Below are 19,467 nucleotides of genomic sequence, written 5' to 3' on the forward strand. Positions count from 1 at the left end.
GTCCTAAATGCAATCCTTTGCAGTGCAGACAACATCCATGACAAGTTTCCTCTCTAAAATACATCCACATGTATTAAAGTGGGTCCAAAGGAGACCACAAAGATGATCAGAGGGCTGCAGTACCTCTCCTCTGAATACAGACTAGGAGAGCAGGAGATGTTCAACCTGAAGAAGAGAAGGCTCTGGGGAGACCTCATTGTGGCCTTTTAGTATTCAAAGGGGACTTAAAAAAAAGATGGAGGGCAACTTTTTGCACAGGTTGGGACAGGACAAGGGGGGATGGTTTTAAACTAAAAGAGGGGAGATATAGATTGGATGTTAGGAGGAAATTCTTTACTCTGAGGGTGGTGAGGCCCTGGCCCAGGCTGCCCAGAGGAGCTGTGGCTGCCCCATCCCTGGCAGTGCCCAAGGCCAGGCTGGATGGGGTTTGGACAGCCTGGGCTGCTGGGAGGTGCCCCTGCCCACAACAGGGGAGTTGGAACTGGATGGGCTTTAAGGTCCTTTCTCACCCAAGCCATTCTATGATTCTATAATTATCTTCTACAGGACTTCAGAATACAAACATTTGCTCCATGTCAGGTACATCCTAGACATACATCAGGTACATCTTAAACACAGGAGAAGGATGAAAGGGATGTATGTGATAGCTTTCTTTCCCACGTTTTTGGAGCCAAAATACCATAACAAACAGCGGGCTTCCCACAGAAACACACTAAGCATGTGGTCCAGGTGCACATTCAGTTTTCAGGGACTAAAAAGTCTCATTTACGGTGGTTTGGTTTTATTGTTTGTTCTGTTCTGTGATCTAAAGCATTAACTTGCAGCAACATGCAAAGGACAAAGCACATACCTAAGAACCTGTCAGCAAGGCTGTTGGACTGCAGAGCCAGGGCTGTTCGGAAACCCTTGCTGTCTGAAGGAATGATGGTGGACTGACAGACAAAAGCTCCCACGAAGTTGGAAAAATCTTCTGATTCTGCAACCATGTCCTTCAGAGTAACATCTGTGATATTGTCAGTGCAAATAGCCATCTTTTTCCCCTGCAGACAACCAGGAAAAATGGGGAAGCTGTTGGTGGCTGATAGGATGTGGAGAAGTTTGGGAGAAATTGCAAACTTCCTGATTGCAAACTGTATGAGCTTCATTCCTGTGTCTTAGAAACAACTTGATGTTTCTATCACAAGAGAAACAAATTGCAGCATTAAACTGCCACTGTGAAGGCTCCGATTAAGGCCTCGTATAGACTTGGGAACAAGATGTCACCTCTGCTATATGTCTTATCAGAAACCTGTGTACAAAGCACTTTTTTCTGTTTATCTTGACAGCACAGTGCTTGCAGAGCATAATAAAATGGCTTGGAAAAAAATTAAAAAACAAAAAACAAAAACAAAAAACCACATATTGCCTGTAAATAATATACTGTAGAATATCTCTTTATTTGGAGTTTAAACCAGATAAAATATTCTCAAAGCATGAATACGTGAAAAACATAAACTGATACATAGCCTTCAAGGCTGCATTAATGTCACATGTCAAGACCAATGTTAGAATCTCAGAACAGCAGCAGTGAAAGACAAATCAGCAAATTCAGCAGGCCTGACCCTCCAAAATGCCAAGCAGGCAGACTTGGTGCTATGGTTGACAGTACTGTAGTAGTAGGGAAAAATGTTTTGGAAATGAAAACCAGATCCACAGGGGAGTACCTTTGTGGATCTGTTTGTCAACAACTAATTCAGGTGGGTAAATACGTATTTAAGCCCCAAAGAATGCAAAACTCTGTAAAGAAATATGACTACTGACTTGCCTGAGCTTATGCATACCCTTTGGTGTATGGGAAAAAAAACTTCAGAACTTTACAGGGAAAAACATTAATGTAAATTGCACGCATTGGCTTTCATGGGGTAATACCCATTACTGCTACTGCTCCAAAATGTCAATGTATGTATGTGACAATATGCTCTGGTATCCTCCAAATCCCAGGGAAAACCCTGACTCAGGGAATCAGGCTGTAATATGCCACAGGAGAAGCAGAAACTGTTCACACTTGTGGACTACACACATTTTTACACCACTTCAAAAGGCTGCAGACAAAGTCAGCAATGAGCACCTCGGCCACTGGCAAGCCTGACTAGGAGTGTGCAGAGAGCAGGGTGACAAGGGCTGTGCTGACAGCAACATCTCCAGCCAAGTCACAAAGAAGTAAACATATGGAAAGTAGTCCTGAAAGTAACAACTGAAACACTCAGACTCTGAGGATGAACTAAAAGACTGAAGGCATGAGAACAGCCAAAAGGCAAGGATGTGACCATGTTTTCGATTCTGAGGGTTACTTATGCCTTAACCACTGTCATCTCCGTGCTGGCACATCACATGGCTGCTTATGGCCACCTGACTGGGGACAAGATCCAGAGGAAAGCATTTGCACAGTGATGGTGAGAGCTCAGCTGTGAGGGGAGCCCAGTTTCTGTCTCAGTGTGATCCCCCCAGCCCTCAATGCCCGCAGAGCTCACCTCATTCCCACACAAGCTGATGTTAAAGAAGTGGAAGAACTTGGTCCCACGGGAGGTGAAGCTGGGCCCGCTCATTAATGAGCCCACCTGGCTGAGGTTGCTAAAATCATAATTCAGGCTCTGGTTATCCTTGAAGTATGACACCATGCAGTCACTGAAGCAGGCAGAGTGGTCCTTCAGAGGAGGAGAGGAATACATTAAAAGAGCAGTTATGAACCAGCAGCAAACCATACAGTCAGCAATTGGGAGTTAAAACAAGGAGGCGCAGACAGGACTGCTTTCCTTGATAAGGATGGAGGGGGATTTGTCCTGTTTCTGTGATTCACCTTTCCCCTGGGAAAATTCCCATTCTTGTTTCAGTCCCTTGCAATCACATCTCAGAAGGGCTTTGAAGTTCCTAAGCCTTGACTTTCTGCTGTCCAAGAAAATGCAGTTTCTTGATTTGTTTTGTTGTGGGTGCTTTTAGGATCCCAATGTCCCAGCTTAAAACCCTGTAGATAGACCAGAACCATGGCCTCACTTACACTTGTATCTTGCAAAGGAAACCAAAAATCAGAGCTCAAGAAACGGGGACAGGATATGAACTCAGCTGGAGACAAGAAGAACATGAATGAAACTGAGCTGTTCTTCAAGCCCCTGTGCAGTTCCTTGCCAAAGGATACTGCATGTGATAAACATTTATCAAGGTTTAAGGGCAAGTTCATACAAGACAAATTTGTTACAGGTTCCTAAAGGCACAGAAACATCATGCAGCTGGGTAAGTCCCTAAGTTTAAACCAGCAAGAGTCTGAGACAGTTTTAGGTGAAAGTAATGTATATGTTTGCCCTGTTCTTACACTGTCCCAGTGCAGCATTTTGAAAGCTTCTTGGACCATTTTTTTGAGCCAGTGTGGTCAATTTTATCTTATTAAGTGTACAAACCTAAATTAGACTAGGGGCATATCTGGAAGAATGGACTTACTGGTTACAATCACAATCCCGTGCTAACAAAGCACATACCTGTAGGAAAGCATTCAAACTGCCCCTCTGAGTGCTTATATTCCAACCTATCCCTCACTCTGAGACAATCACAGCTTCTGTACCTTGTTGCTCTTGCTGCCAGGCCCGCATGGGATGCAGGCCTCCCTGCCATAGACCTGGTGGATGGACAGGAAGGTGTTGGCCGGACACTCCTTGCACTGGCTGGTCTCCTTCTCGATGTAGTGTCCCGGCGGGCAGGGCACGCAGGATGAGCCCGACTGCTCGGAGCCTAGTGCACAGGCCCGGCAAGAAGAGGAGACTCCATCCACTGCGTTGGTCACCGTGATGGAGTAGATCTTTGCCATGTCGTTGATGAACTGCCTGCTCTGAAATGAGAGTCAAAGAAACCACAGTGGTTCCATCATGCCATTGCATGTGGGCATTGACTTATGCATGCAGCTGCCTTTCAGCGTGGGTGGCTTATCCACAACTGCCTCCCAAGTGATGCTATATGGTGACCCCTTACAAGAAGACTGTGAGCTTTGAGGGAAGGCAAGTGCTCTCACAATGAGTGTCCAAGGAAAGCTGTGTTTAAAGGCCTGTGTGTAAATAAATACTTACATCTTGGCCCTCATTTATTCTCTGAAATGCCCAGGTAAATGTGAAGGAAGCATTTTTGGAGATGATGTGAGTGTAGGATTGTTTCTCTTTACTTCTTTCCCATGATTCCACCACATTAGTATTTTTTCGATTAATATCCTATAAAACAGAGACAGTTAAAAAGAAAAAAGCGGGGTTATACTATACTAAACATTAGTATTTTATAATATAGTAATTAATATACATATAAAGGACTTTACAACTGCATTTAACATTTAATAAAGGAGAAAACATATTCATCCTGCTTTTCATCACTGGCAATTTTTCACCTGAGAATAAGTGTTTATTCAAAAAGATGTTCTTATTCCCACAGCAGTTAATTTAAAGTCCTATGACAAATTATGAACATTATGAGGACAGATTCAGCACAATGGTTCTTTCAGATTTCAAATTCTGTTTATGTATAAAATACATGGGTATCAGTGTACAGAGAAGGGAAGATTAAAATTCAAAGAAATATTGTAGCTTCTACCACCTTTGGATATCCAGTTTGCTGGTGTCTTTAGTGTAACAGCATCAATACTTATGTGAGAAAAAGAAACGTGCCGTCTATCTTTTTGTTTCTTATTCTCCATCAGCTGTAAATGACCCAGTGGAAGATGAAGTAGATTTCATTAAATTACCACTAAATACAAAAAAAAAAGCACCAGCATCACACTGCAATGGAAGGGGCAAGGGAGTGGTCAGACATTCCATTACCTTCCTCAGCTGATGGATAACAAAAGTAAAAACAATGGCACTTTGTTTTCACAGACAAATGTCTGCTGTACTACAGATTCTCCAGGTCACTGGCAGGACCAAGACTAAATTTCCAAAGTTGCCTTCTCCCATCCCTCTGTCCTATTCCCTGACTTGCAATGCTTTTGAACTTCTGGGGGAAAACCTGACCACACAAGAGCCACTGAGAGTTTTAACAGGGGAAGTTTGGCTCTTTGATGTCAAATGATGTCTTTTAAAATAAACAGACAACCAAGAATGGCTCACAATTCAAGCGGTGGAGGAACTCTGCTAGGTCATTAATTAAATCCTTTCTGCAAGGGCACCGCAGATACTAAAATAATGTCATGCTTAATCTTAGTCATGATAAACCAAGTGCAACTAATCACGCCAATGTAGAGGTATTAAAGTGACATGTGGAATACCAGGCTCAGTCATCAGTCATGGAGAGAGAGGTCTCACTTACCGCCATAAAGTACAGCACACAATCTGCTGAACAGATGGTCTCAAAAATAAAAGTAATCCGTCCTAGTTCTGACCCAGTTGCTCCTGTCACTGATGTCGGTGGTCTATTTAACAGAGACGGAATGAAACATTTACAAGGTGCTCTCCAGACATGCAGTAGTCAATCCTCCCAATTGCTTTTTGTACAGCAGAGAAACCACTGAAATCCTGTCACATAAAACCTGCCCTTGCAGAACCACAGAGACCAGGTCTGCACAGCAGCTCTGCACTGAGTATTGGGCACAGCAGGATTATTTTTAAGGGTTTGACTTCTTTATGGTACAGTTCCCTCCCTACAATCAATACCCAAATTTGAAGGTATCAGTAGGGAATCTTATCACTTAAATCTGTTACATAGGAGTAGCTTTAAGTGATTTGCACTGATTCATTTGAATCTACATTTCACCGCTAGAAGATGCATTCAGGAGTTTCATGCAAACCATGAAATATTCAGAGTGTTCCCTTGCTAAGTATTAAATGCTTAAAAATACCCTTGACTCCCCCAAGCACTCAGCAGCAGGGACCACTTTGGAGAATCCCCTGTGACTACAGCAGAGAAATACTAGGAAACACCTGCAATGGAAATGACTGCAGCTCAGAAATGACTGCAGTGGAGCAATGCTGGGACACACTGAGCTTTCCATGGATATGTTCCTTGCTTCTCTTTTATTTTCATTGTTCTTTGGCCATACTGTGAAATAAAAAGCAGGGTTTGCTCATCTGATATAAGAAATCACAACCCCACTCAGCTGAGATACAGCAAAGGGAAGGTGAGGTGCGTTTTGCCATACCTTATTCATCTTAATCATAGAATCATAAAATCATCTAGGTAGGAAAAGACCTTCAAGATCACCAAGTCCAACAATCAACGTGACCTACTGAGTCCCATCTCTAAACCATGTCCCTCAGTGCCACATCCATACGTCTCTTAAATACCTCCAGGGATGGAGACTTCACCATGTCCCTGGGCAGCCTATTCCAATGCTTGACCACCCTCTTTATGAAGAAATTCTTCCTAACATCCAATCCAAACCTTTTCTGGAGCAACTTGAAGCCATTGCACCATGTCCTGTCATTTGTCACCTGAAAAAAGAAACCAACACCCTTCTTGCTGCAATCTCCTTGCAGGTACTCGGAGACAGCAATAAGGTCTCCCCTTCAGCCTCATCTTCTCCATATTAAACAATCCCAATTCCCTCACTCACTCCTTATAACTCATTTTCTAGTGCTTTTGCCAGCTCTGTTACTCTTCTCTGCACGTGATCAAGCAACTCAATTTCCTTCTCATATTGAGGGTCCCAAAGCTGAACACAATATTTGAGGTGCAATATGTAACAATATAATAATAATATAAATAATAATATAAATAATAATATAAATAATATTTGATACTGGGTCTGAGCTACGAGTCTAAGCTCACTCTTCTGAAAAAGAAGAGACACAAGCACAAGGTAATTCATCCTATCTGAGGATCCATGAGAGGTGGGATGTCCTGTTTTCCCAAGGTTCCTGCATCTCTCCATTGGCTCTAGGGCAAGCACAGACTGTACAGGCTGTCTGGAGCTGCAGTGCAAAGTCACATGGGACCCATATCCACTCCATGGCATGTTTAAGTTGGTTAATTTGGGATGATTTAGAAACAGAGGGATATCTTTTCTCCGTTTCCAGACAACCGACCAGCTGGCATCTCAGACTCAAGCAAACACTACTGAAAACCAAAGTCTTACAGAATTGTCTGCTGCTATGGAATGACTGGAGACACAGGACTAAATCTAAGTTCTTTCTTGTCTCATTCATGAGATCTTTCACAGTAGAAATGCCATCCAGGGGGACCTTTACAAGTTTGAGGTGAGCCTGTGCGAACCTCATGAGGTTCAACAAGGCCAAGGGCAAAACCCTGCACCTGGGCCGGGACAATCCCAAACCCAAATCGAGGCTGGGTAGGGAATGGATGGAGAGCAGCCCTGAGGAGAAGGCATGGTGGTGGATGAGAAGCCCAACACAAGCCAGCAATGTGTGCCTGCAGCCCAGAAAGCCAACCATGTGCTGGGCTGCACCAACACAGCGTGCGCAGCAGGGCAGGGAGGGGATTGTCCCCCTCTGCTCTGCTCTCCTCAGCCCCCAGCTGGAGCCTGCGTTCGGCTCTGGGCCCAGCACAAGGACAGGGATGGATCAGAGCGATCCAGAGGAGGCCACGAGGATGCTCAGAGGCTGGAGCCCCTCTGCTGTGGAGCCAGGCTGAGGGAGCTGGGGGTGTTCAGCCTGGAGAAGAGAAGGCTCCGGGGACACCTCCCAGCGGCCTGCCAGGGCCTGAAGGGGCTGCAGGAAAGCTGGGGAGGGACTCTATGTCAGGAGGTATGGTGGTACAACAAGAGGAGTGGCTTTAAACTAAAAGAGGGGAGATTTAGATTGGATATAAGGAAGAAATTCTTCACTCAGAGGGCAGTAAGGCCCTGTCCCAGGCTGCCCAGAGGAGCTGTGGCTGCCCCATCCCCAGGAGTGCCCAAGGCCAGGCTGGATGGGGCTTTGGGCAGCCTGGGCTCATGGGTGGCACTGGGTGGGCTTTAAGGTCCCTTCCAACCAAAACCATTCCTGGATTCTACGATCTTTACACTTCAGAAAGGAAAACTCTGTTCATTCTAGAGGTAATGTGAACTAGGTGTAAGAGGCAGAGGTAAATGAGAAATAAATGGAAAAAAATCCTGTTCCTTACTTAAATCCTGGGATGTGCAGGTTCAAGATAAGGTAGTCATTATCAGAGCCTCCTGCCCCACTCTGGATGTGGTCACCAGCCACCTCCCAACCTTCATGGGACAAAAAAGAACAGGTTTTCAAAATGGTTCATTGGTCATACAGAAAAAAAAAATATATATATATATTCTGTGTTACCATATGTTTTTAAACAGTTCAGTGCATTACTACCAGATGTCTGGTATAAGCTGTAGAACAGTATAATAACGCTTTTGAAAGAAAAAAAAAAAAATAGTAACTGCATTAATTGCTGACTTCATAGGCAAATGTCAGCTTGGAATCATTTAACATTTCCTAACCTGTGCCAATCTTCCCATCAGAAGGAATGATCCATCTGATCTCTTCCAGCTTTAAAACTCAATCAGTCAATCAATCTGTGCATTAAACGTTAAGCATATACTTCAGTGCACCTCTCTAAATGTAGAATTCAAAGTTTGAGTTACATCAACCTGCCAGGCAGATCACATGGAGGGAAATCTCTCAGCAAAGGCTGGAGGTGAGAGAAGTCCTGAATGGGATCATTTTCACAAGTGAGCTGTGACTGCTCTCTGCTGCTATTTTAGTAAATACGCAGAGAGATAGCTCTGAGAGCTGAATGAACAAAGACCACAAACTTTAATTAAGTTTTCCAAAAGAGTTATGTATGTCTTTGAAAGTCATAGTTACCACAAAACATGAACAGAGAGAAATTAGAGAGAATTCAAACTGTTTTTTTTTATCAACAGGGCTATTCAGATGCATCAAAGTATATGGTGGGATGTCTTTAGCTCAGAACTTCATGTCAGCTGTATCTCCTGCCCTCTTCTGGTATAAAAAATGTTTTATTTCCTCTTTGTGATATTTAATGACACTGCTTCCTGCAGGAATTATCAAGCTTGGTAAAATAAAAGAAAAGAGGGAGAAACTCTTTGTGATTCACAGCAAAGAGCATGTTCATTTTGATGAGTGCTCCATCACAACAGTGACCAGCACAGGATAAAGACAAGCATGTAACAGTACAGGGCGTTGGCTCACCATTCATCCCATCACACTTTGAGTTCCCAACATTAAAGCAAGAAGTCTTCATGTTGCTTGGCAGAATGTTCCACCACTTGTACTCAAAGCCAAGAGCTGGTTCAGTCCCAGCAGGGCAGGCTTTGCACTCTACAGTGAGAGAGAGTAGGAAAATGAAATAATGCAGTGAAACTACATCTCAAATAATAATCTAGGAATATAATTAACTTATTTATAATCAAATAGTCAAAGACATATGGGGACCAGAAGAGTATAAATGAGACTAGCATTTTATAAATCGCAGATCATAACTTCACAGTAAGTGAACTGCAACTGATCCCCCAAGCTGTATTTCCTTTTTAGTGGCTTCAGTTTAAAGGTTGACCCTACTTGTGGTAAATGCAAGTCCCCTCAAAATTCTGTAGGTGACCACTGGGTCAACACACCTCAGAACCAATGAAACATAATTTAAGCTGGAAGTTGTTGGCAGAGTGCTCATCTGACAGTGCTTGAAATGAGATTTGCACAGGGAAGAGCTTGGCATGGACAAAAATACAGATGAAAAAGAATTACTGACTGTAAAAGTTCTGATTCCCTTCTCAGAAACCATTAAAATTCCCCGTAGGATGTTTATACCAGCCAAGAAATGCATCCAGAACACAGCAGGTCAATGTAGAGTAGCAATCCCTGATAAGAAAAGACTTCAGAGGGAAAACAGATATTCAATACCCTCTCTCCAGTGGTGTTTACTGAGAATTTTATACCAAACAAATTCCAGCTTATGATGATGCGTCATTAAATTCAGCCACATGCAAACAGACAACTATTTCTGGGGACACAAGCAGTTTTTTGTGGACTCTTACCCTGTGTACCATCTGAAAACGTGCCCTGTGGGCAAGGAGTACAGGAAGATGAGGCATTGCTGTAAAAGCCAGGATTGCAGGGTGGACAATCCTTCCTCTCTCCAGAAGGAGGTAGGGTTAATGCACCAGGAAGATCCTCTCTGCAGATCTTGGGTTCAATCCACTTGTACATGATCTGAGTCTGAAAGGAGAAGACACTGAGCTCACATGACGTGTTAGGCAGCTTTAGGGCTAGATGCACATATCAAAGTCTCCTTTGTATATTAAATGAGGGTATTCCCAACATTTTATGCCAAATATGAACCTTGCACACCAGAACAATAAAGGGAAAGGCAAAACAGGAAAACAGAAGTGACTGGGCTCACAGGCAATTCCAAGATGTCAGGTCTTAAAGAGCAAAGCAAAAATATGAGCTTAAAACAACTACTACAGTTCATTACTATTTATCTAGTTTTCCCACACAATTACTATTTATCTAACGGATTTTCCCACAAAAATGTTTCTGAGGAACACCAGATTAAGAATTCTAATAACTCCACAAGGAATCTCTGCATTTTGACCATACTTACCTTACATATTACTTCTCAACTATAAAATCCCTTTATCTGAAAGGTATCTGTTATCAGAGAATGTCACAAGCTTTGCATTTTCTCCACACTGGTCTATTCTTTGCAAATATCTAAAGTTCTCATGGGTCATTTCCACCTACTGAGCAAATGCCAGGAACACACAGGAACAGTCCCAACTCTTCTCCAAACCCACCACGCTGCATAAGGAGTAATTTACAAACACAAACATGAGTGAGTCCTTAACGTTACCATATACAAAGGTATTGCCTTTCCACCATCACCTTTCTTGAAGGCAACACAAGTTTTCAGGAAGAGGCTGAGACAGATCACCTGCAGAGTCAGGTCTCAAATTTTCATCTGCCTTTAGGTCTATCCTTCATGGGGTTTAATATCTCAAAAGGAAAATTAGCTGAGCTTCAGAGAAATCCAATTGCTAAGACAATAACCTGGCCAGAGCTCCCACTCTGGATTCTTCCACCCTTTGATCCCAGCAGTGCAATCAGGGGTCCTTGAGACCAGAGGCATGAGTACAGAGTTTGGTGGAGGAGATTTTAGCTTCTGAATTTGATCCTTGCTATCAGGGCATATGCCGCTGCCACCATGGGTGTTGAGCAGCTTGTGCTCAAGGCTAGCCCTCTGATAACACAGACCTGCTCAAGAAGTATTGACCAGCTTTAAAGCTGTTCAAAAAAATAAAGTAAAAAAGGTTGAAGAAGCCTATGCACAGGTTCCTGGGAGCTGCAATTAAACTGAGGATATTACCCGTGGTCTCTGCCTGAGCTGTGTTACAACCACGTCCATGCCAGTCCATGTACCCTGCTGATCCATATCCTGACCATTCCTCGTGGACTTGATGTTCCAGCCTGACATTTGTCCTACCTCATCACTATGGATTTATTTGGCAGCATTGACTGAATCTGGCTGCTGGTGCTGGATCTGCATTGATCACTTTGCTCAGGTACAATGGGACTGCTCCTTCTGTCAGAGTGACATCTCTCTCTGCACCCTTTGCTGTACTCCTCAGCTCCCATCTCCTCAACCCTTGTTGATCAGCCTGCCCAAACACTTACAGGATTTCCTGAAGTATTGCTGTCTACTTTAGCAGCATCAAGGGTACACAGCATTTAAAATAAAAAGGATCAGAAGCTAGCAAAGTGCCTGTGTGGTTGCCCAGAGCCCAAACACACCATACACACTCAGGTAATCCTACTGTGGCTGAGCAGAAAGAAAGGGGTCAGAGTGCCCACTGCTACAAAAGTGAGGGTTTCTAAGGCTGGGGCTGAAGCAACCAGCCTGGGATTTTTAAAGCAGAAGATGAGTGAAAATCAATAGGAGTCAAGTGCTTAAATCTCCCAAAGCCACTTTACACATGAAGTGGGGACAGCAGGAGGCAGACAACAATCTGATGTCCAGTGAAAAACCTGTCTGATTTTAGTAAGTCATGGATCAATACACCTTTAGGCTGGTGCTTTTCAGCCACTGTTCACCTGCAGATTGGCTGCAGAGTCAGGTCCTCTGACTGAACTGCGTCAGTTGGAGAAAAGGCTGGGGAGCACTGCAAACTTTGACTGATTTCCAGAGATGCCAAGCACCAAGCAGACCTGAATATTCAGCCAGTATCTGTGCATTAATGACATGTTCTTATTCCAACCAGAAGATTCAGTACCTGGGGGTGTAGGAGTGAATACTGCTGCTAATTCCTCAAGTCCTTGCAAGAAGTTAACAGAGCAAGAATTAGCAAAACAAGAACAGGTTGTGCAGCCTGCTAGCTCTGGGACTAAATTCACTGATGCTCTACTTATTAAAGCACTCAGTCTCTCAGTTGCATTTTGGAACCAGACAATGAGGAGATCTCAAAATAGTCCACCCTGCCAACAAGTATTAGGCCATCAACCCATGGGTGCTACAGATTTTGTCTACTTGCTGTCCCAATCAGATCTAAGAGATAGGAAAGGGAAGAAAAGAGGCAAAACAGGCCTGACCACATGCCCATCCACCTCTGAGCTTCACATCCCAATAAATGGGAGTTACTTCACCAAATTCCACCATGTGACTGCTGGGACAAGGAGCAGGAGAGCTCCAAATTCAGGCTGCTCCACCCAGAGATCCTCCTATGAGAGACTCAGTAGACCTAAGACCCCTGGGTGAAACAACCCACTGAGAGGTCAGGCTTTTGGGCGCATGAGACAAGCACATTATATGCAGTTAGGCTCTGCTGCAGTACATGCACTCCCAGGCTATATCTATACTGTTATTTAAACAGATCATAGACTCTTCTTTTACACTAAAACCAAGGGGCATGGCACATATCAAACACTCTTCCACCCAAAATGGGTGTAGTCACACCCAGTGCTCCTGTGCTATGCCAGCACCTGAATTATGCCAGGGCATTGCTGGGACAGGGCACACTGGCACAAGCCAAACATTTGCCAGGAAAGATTGCTCAAGACAGAACAGTAAGGTCTATTCTGGGACAGCACTTCAGCCTGTGCTCCAATGCTGATTTTTTGTATGAGCACAGAGGCAGCACCAGGGACCCAGTAAGAAAAATCACAAGTGCAAGGAGCTTAGCATTTACCACAATGATTTTTTAAGTAGATTCAAGACGAGCAGATTTTTACAGAGCAAGCAACTAAAGGATATGCCCACAACTCAGAGAGATTCAGTTCTGGAAGCAAATTGGAAAAGTAATTGGGAACGAAATTCAAAGAAAACCTTGTTTTCAAATCAAGACACCACAGAAAGCTCAAAGAGCTTATAAATAATACCACACTTTCTACTTACTTTTCCTTCCTTGTCACATGGGGTGTGGATCTGGAAGAAGTCTTTGCTTGTGCATGGAGGACGCTCTATACACGTACTGGATCCCTCTTCTAAAAAGAAAGTGTGGGGAACAGGATGTTAATCTATCAGATGATTCCTGAAAACAATAGTAACAAGCTTGAAATCTGGTGAGCAAAGTGAGTCAGCAGAAAAATACAAAAACAGAATGAAAAATTAAACTTCTACATGAAGCCAACATGAAACTTCCTCTGAACTGCAGGGGGAACAAGGAAAATACTACCTAAGCTTATACTGTCACTGTGACATTCAGTAAGTCATTATAACCAGAGTCACCGTAACCCTTCATTTTCACACAGTAATTCATGTAAGTTGTCCAAGCATGGAAATATTTCCTTACTTACAAAGAATGAAAACACTCTGACTGATTGGAAAGTCCTTTACAAAACTAGCCCAATTTTTCCTTTCACCAGATATTTTTGCAAAATTCCTGTTCCCATTATGAGCACAGGCACAGATTCCCCAAGCATTTGCTGTAAACTGTGAGAGCAGGTGCTATGGTTGGTAGCCAATTATTCAAAAACTTTCGTATTAAACAGTTTCAAGAAAAAAAAAAAAAAAAAAAAAAAAAAAGTTATTTTGACCATTAAGAATGGATTTGGCCCATGTTATTTCATGATCATCAGCCAACAACAACTGGGAGTACAGAGGACTTTAGGCACTAGAGATGTGCCACATCTTCCAACCAGAGGGGCAGCAGGGATGGGCCAGAGGAAGATTTGGGAATTGGATTCCTAGAAACAAGTCTGAAGGCAGTGATGAAGCAAATACAGGAATTGCCAACCAATAACACAAATTACCACAAGAGGGCACAACACGACTGTTATTTTCCCCCATATGATATATTTGAAAAATCATTTCTGTTCCTTCATGTTAGCATATGTGGCCTTGGCCACAATTGTGTGTGACCCATTATGTACACAAGTGTCCTCTGCAGCTTTTGGGAAACCCCATCTTCATGTCCACTTTTCGTATCAACTGGAGACTAAACATCATTGTTGGATAAAATCGTTCTTACGCCTGCACACAGAACCACATGTCTCTTATGACCTTAAGTACTCAGACTCTCCTGGGTTTGTTTATCCCATTTGATTTATGTACCTGCATAATAGATTTCTTCTTTACATTTGATGCACTCTTTAGCTCCTTTCTCAGAATAAGTGTTTCTTGGACACTCTTGGCAGCCAGATGAGCCTGGTTTGTCACTGAAGGTTCCAGGCTTGCAAGGGAAGCATTCAGATGTATATGCAACTCCTGTAAGGTAAACTGCAGGTAAAGCACTGAAATACAGAGAGGCATGCTCCATTACTACAGCCAACCAGCTTATCTGGGAAAACCTGTCAGCTGGATTAAAAATCACAGACTTTCAGCACTTTAAAAACTCTGTTTTTACTGATTCTTGATTAATCTTTGCTCAACGCAGGTCTGACCTGTGTAAGTACCTTATACAGCAACCCAAGCTTGATTACACTTAGAAAGGGACCAAAAGAGCAATCCAAGATTAAATAAATTCATTAATCAGTAATTTAACTACCATTGTTATGATAAATATGTCTATTTTTCACTGTTGGGAGGCTTGCCAATAAACACGGTCTCTGTATAACACATACAGATAACTTGATTAGTTTTTCCTCTCTTTACGTGCTAACCCAGTCTTCTCCAGTAGATGGCATTATTTACCAGCTAAATTAAATTTTCAGCCTTTTCCCTGACTGAAGTTTTGATGCTCCTTTTGTATTTTAGAAGAGAAGAAAGGCAGGGGAGACAAGGAGAGTAAAAAAGCCACTTCGGTGTTTATAGCACACCAGTAGAAAGAGCACTTCACAAACCCTGTGACAAAAGAGTAACATAACACGTAAAAGGCAAGTATCTCTTACCTTCAATTGTGATGTTTTTCACCAGAACTGGCTTTACCACCTTGGACCCCATAAGAATCCCTGTTGTTCTCCAGTATAATATGTTACTACCTGATTTCAAAGTTACCTGCAAAAATACGCATGACAGTTAGCAGGCACCCCCTCACCAAGGAATTATTTCTTACTTCCATTACTCAGATTTTTTGCACCCAAGCAATGATCTTGGCTTTTCCTGAGCTGCTTAGGGAGTCAGGAAGTAATGGGGAGACACCTAGGCAAATGCTGTAGAGACATCTCTGAAGAGTGCCAAAGTAGAAGTAATAAAAAAGCTACTTGACACCCCAGTTTAATGGAAAAACACCAAAGCTGCTTTTGAACTGGTAAAAAGAGCTAGGAAAATCTGCTCCTGCATTTATCCAGCTACCCCTGGCACTCAGGAACATTTACCTCTAGCTGGATATTCATTGTTTTTAAAGCCTTGAGATACATTTAGAAAAAAAAGGGGGGGGACAAATGTTTGAAAATCCAGGCTCACATGTGAGTTTTGTGTACAGGCAAAGCTTTAAAAATCAAGCTTTGCCTAACACTACAACTTCATGAACACTAAACCAGCACAAACCATGGACGTCCCAGTCTGCAGTCCCATCCTTCCTGCTCATTACTGACCCTGAATAACAAAGGAGGCACAGGAAACCACCCAGCTTCCAGCTGCTTTGACCTACTTGTCTTCACAATGTGGTTCAGCAAGCAGCTGCACAAGCCTGGGTGGTGGGTTGGTGACACCATGGCCAGGACAAGCAGAAGGAGGAAGGCAGGACTACTTTCAGTAGTGTGATGGTGCCTGCTGACTTCAACTCGCCTATATTACTACTGCATCATTCTAGCCACTAAGAGCAGCAGGTTTACTGAGACCCTACTTGGCCTATAAAGCTGTACCACATCTACTAGTACAAGATGCTCTCTGCCAACACAGCAATGCTGGCCTGAAGGTGTTCTACCTTTGTATAACTACCATTACACAAGAAGAGAGATAAACTCTACCAGTATAACAGTCCAGCATATTGAGGTTTAAAGCTCTGCTGAGCAGCCCTGACAGGGCTACAGGTTTTGTTCTTTTAGGATAAAGAGTCCAAAAACTCAGCAAAGTAGAGACACAGCACATATTGCCCCCACTTCCCAGACAACTACAATCCAGGGAAGCACTGGGAGCTGGGGTTACTGCAGGCAACAGCAGAACTTGGACCACATTGATTCAAACTTCGCCATTGTTCATGGTGTAGATACCTAACATTAGCCGTGGTGCAGCGGGACTAGCATGCTGAAAGCAGAGCTGCAGCAACTGGAATGCTGGGGCCAGAGAAGCTGGCATGACTACATTTGCAGAATAGATAAATGCCTCAAGGAGATCCAGAACAGCCATCTCACCTGGCTCACATTTACATTTCAGCCAGGCATGCAAGCAGCCTTCCTATCAGTGGACTTGCACTTGCACATCCCGAACGAGGAGCTCATATGGCACCATATCCTGTGCAGATGCAGTCTACTTCTTTTTGTTCACCCAAGTCAATGGCCTGGCCTCAGGTCCACCTCTCAGTCCATGCCAGTCACCCCTTCTGACACAGTTTTCCTGCCTCACAACGTGATTCAGGCAGGGTTTGCACCTGAGCTAGCAGGCGCTGCCAACCAGAGCTGGCTCGGGAACACAGCTTGTCCTCCAGGAAGATAAGCAGACAATGGAAAACAGAGAGCAGGCTGCTCTCTATGCCAATAAAAACCTTTTTATTCTGGCATAATGTCATCTACACTGGGCCTTTGCTGGCATGGCTCTGGGAATTAGGGTATGATGGCCTAGTGGAAAACGGGCGTTAGCATGAGCTAATGAGTCTACACGTGGTCTGCACAGCGAACAAGCTCAGCAGGCTGGGCTATCAGCCAGGAAAAGAGCTACTGCTCCCAACGTGGACACACTTATGTTTGCCACAGGAGCCACCCTGGTGCTGCCAGCTTGCTTTTTAACAGGATAAGTTCAAAAGCACAAGTTGGGTGCATGCACTTGGGAATAAAACACCAGTCCCGCCTGCCTACACATCACACACGTGCCCACCACTCGCAGCCTTGGCTGAGTGACAGGGAATAATCTCATCGTCTCACAAGCAAACAACTGTTGTAGAAGATTGCAATTACAGTCATGCCGAGTGATTGTGGAATGCGGATTTGCATCAATCTGTTTAGCCTCTTAAAGCACTCAATTCAAGGAAATCGATAGAAAGTTTTTCATCTCTATCATCTGCTTCAGGATCAGCCCCCTAGAGATCTTGGTGATTTTTCCCATAGTACCAGCAAGCTGTACTATGCAGTGTACTATGTGACTTCTTCACATGCATTCACAGGATCTGAACCTTGTTTGTTCAGAGGAAGTCACAGGCATTTATAAATGGAAAAAAAAAAAAAAAGAAAAAAAGAAAAAAAGAAAAAAAAAACACACTTGATGAAGTAATTCTTTGCACACTTACAGAATGAGAGCCCCATTCCCCATTGTCTGTCAGCTTCACCCATTTGTCTGCCGTAGACTCCATCTCTTTGCACTGGTCATTTTGTATCTGTTAGTTAAAACACAAGATAGTGATCACAATCAGATGCATCTTTCCGTCAGCATAATGACTGCTGGCAGGGAATGATAAAATTCAGCTTTGTTCCTGTTGTCTACATATTTAGGACATCAGCTGCCTTATTGGGGGGAGGGGGGGGAAAACTTTCAAAACCTGCTGGAAGCTTACGGTGCTTCTGATAACAGCAATCCTGACGCAGATGAAAAAAAGAGCAGGAGGAGCAGATCTCAGCCTTGTTCTCTCATTGTCTGGTTAGATTTGGATGTTGAGCATCTTGTTGTGGCTGCTTCCTCCTTCACCCAAGCTCACAAGAGCCAGTTCTTAAACCTAGAGGTCCTAAGCCCCTATATCAGGGGAGAGTTAGGAGTGGACAGCCAAAGGCTAGATGACAAGCTGCTTTCTCCAACATGCTTTCTGGTGCAGCCAATATATACTACCTCTTTGGCTCCCTGCCTCCTGACCTCAGAGATGAGAGTGATGTTCTCCAGAGAGAGGGCACTTGCCATGGGGTCTGTCCTGGCAGAGGTACAAGGCCAGCTGTCCCTTGGGCAGGCCCAGTGCAGCCCTACTGCTTCTCCTTACAGCAGGATTTGACACTTGGCCTCAGAGCTTTCCACTCTTCTCATCGCTGTCTTCTCTGAAGATATAGTACCAAGTCCCTTTGATGTATGATTTCAATTACTCAGCCTTTATTCCAACAGGGAGAGAGGCCATTTCAATGCTTTGCACTGCAATTTAGAACACCTGGGGTCAAGTGTCTTCCTCAAACTTGCTTGACATCCCACCTGAAATACGTCATATAACCCCACATCTTCCAGATCACCTGCACACTTAATTCCCACCCAGACCTACAGCCCGGGGTTGAAGAGGGGAGCACCTTAATAGGAGGCAGATCCACGATTATCTTGCACAGCCTCAACCTCAACACCTTTGTGTCTGACTTCCTATCTGGAAAATGGAGATAAGATAGTCTATTCTCACAAGATGTAAAATGATTAGATATGTAAAAAGAGTTTGGGAAGGGCGGTAAGGAAGGGCAGAATCAATGGGTATCTAAAAAGAAGCATCCACACTTGCTTCCACCACTTGAGAACATCTTGCTTGATCTCAGAGAAGTAGTGCAGGAACCTGTGCCTGGCAAACCTGAAAACTTCACCGCTTCCTGGCAATTTGCAATCCACTGCTACTGAAATGCCGCTGTCCAAAGTTTCATAGGAACATAGAATACTTTGGGTTGGAAGGGACCTTAGAGATCAGCTAGTTCCAACCATACTCTCCCCAACGACAGCTACTGTAGTCAACCTATGCCAGGGCCTCTGAGTAAAGAACCTCTTCCTTATATCCAATCTAAATCTACCCTCTCTTAGTTTAAAGCCATCCCCCCTTGTTCTACCACCACACCCCCTGACACACAGTCCCTCCCCAGCTCTTCTGCAGCCCCTTCAGGCCCTGGCAGGCCGCTGGGAGGTCTCCCCGGAGGGGCTCCAGCCTCTGAGCATCCTCGTGGCCTCCTCTGGACTCGCTCTGATCCATCCCTGTCCTTGTGCTGGGCCCAGAGCTGAACGCAGGCTCCAGGTGAGGTCTGAGGAGAGCAGAGCAGAGGGGGACAATCCCCTCCCTGCCCTGCTGCCCAC

General features: G+C 44.0%; 1 protein-coding gene across 1 annotated transcript in view; it reads right to left on the bottom strand.

The window, feature by feature from the left end:
* The window catches only part of ELAPOR2 (endosome-lysosome associated apoptosis and autophagy regulator family member 2), a gene marked incomplete at both ends in the record, with an annotated part of 99,273 nt that overhangs the window by 11,739 nt on the left and 68,067 nt on the right, over window positions 1-19,467 (bottom strand). The window contains 12 exons of the mRNA XM_084299442.1: window positions 851-1,040; window positions 2,511-2,684; window positions 3,593-3,856; window positions 4,092-4,229; window positions 5,314-5,416; window positions 8,065-8,155; window positions 9,117-9,245; window positions 9,959-10,139; window positions 13,312-13,400; window positions 14,470-14,622; window positions 15,246-15,351; window positions 17,738-17,824. Of these exons, the coding sequence (XP_084155568.1) occupies window positions 851-1,040; window positions 2,511-2,684; window positions 3,593-3,856; window positions 4,092-4,229; window positions 5,314-5,416; window positions 8,065-8,155; window positions 9,117-9,245; window positions 9,959-10,139; window positions 13,312-13,400; window positions 14,470-14,622; window positions 15,246-15,351; window positions 17,738-17,824 (1,705 nt within the window). The remainder of the gene's footprint in view (window positions 1-850; window positions 1,041-2,510; window positions 2,685-3,592; window positions 3,857-4,091; window positions 4,230-5,313; window positions 5,417-8,064; window positions 8,156-9,116; window positions 9,246-9,958; window positions 10,140-13,311; window positions 13,401-14,469; window positions 14,623-15,245; window positions 15,352-17,737; window positions 17,825-19,467) is intronic.

The sequence above is a fragment of the Netta rufina genome (assembly GCF_964035555.1).
Source record: "Netta rufina genome assembly, chromosome: 1".
Lineage (NCBI taxonomy): Eukaryota > Metazoa > Chordata > Aves > Anseriformes > Anatidae > Netta > Netta rufina.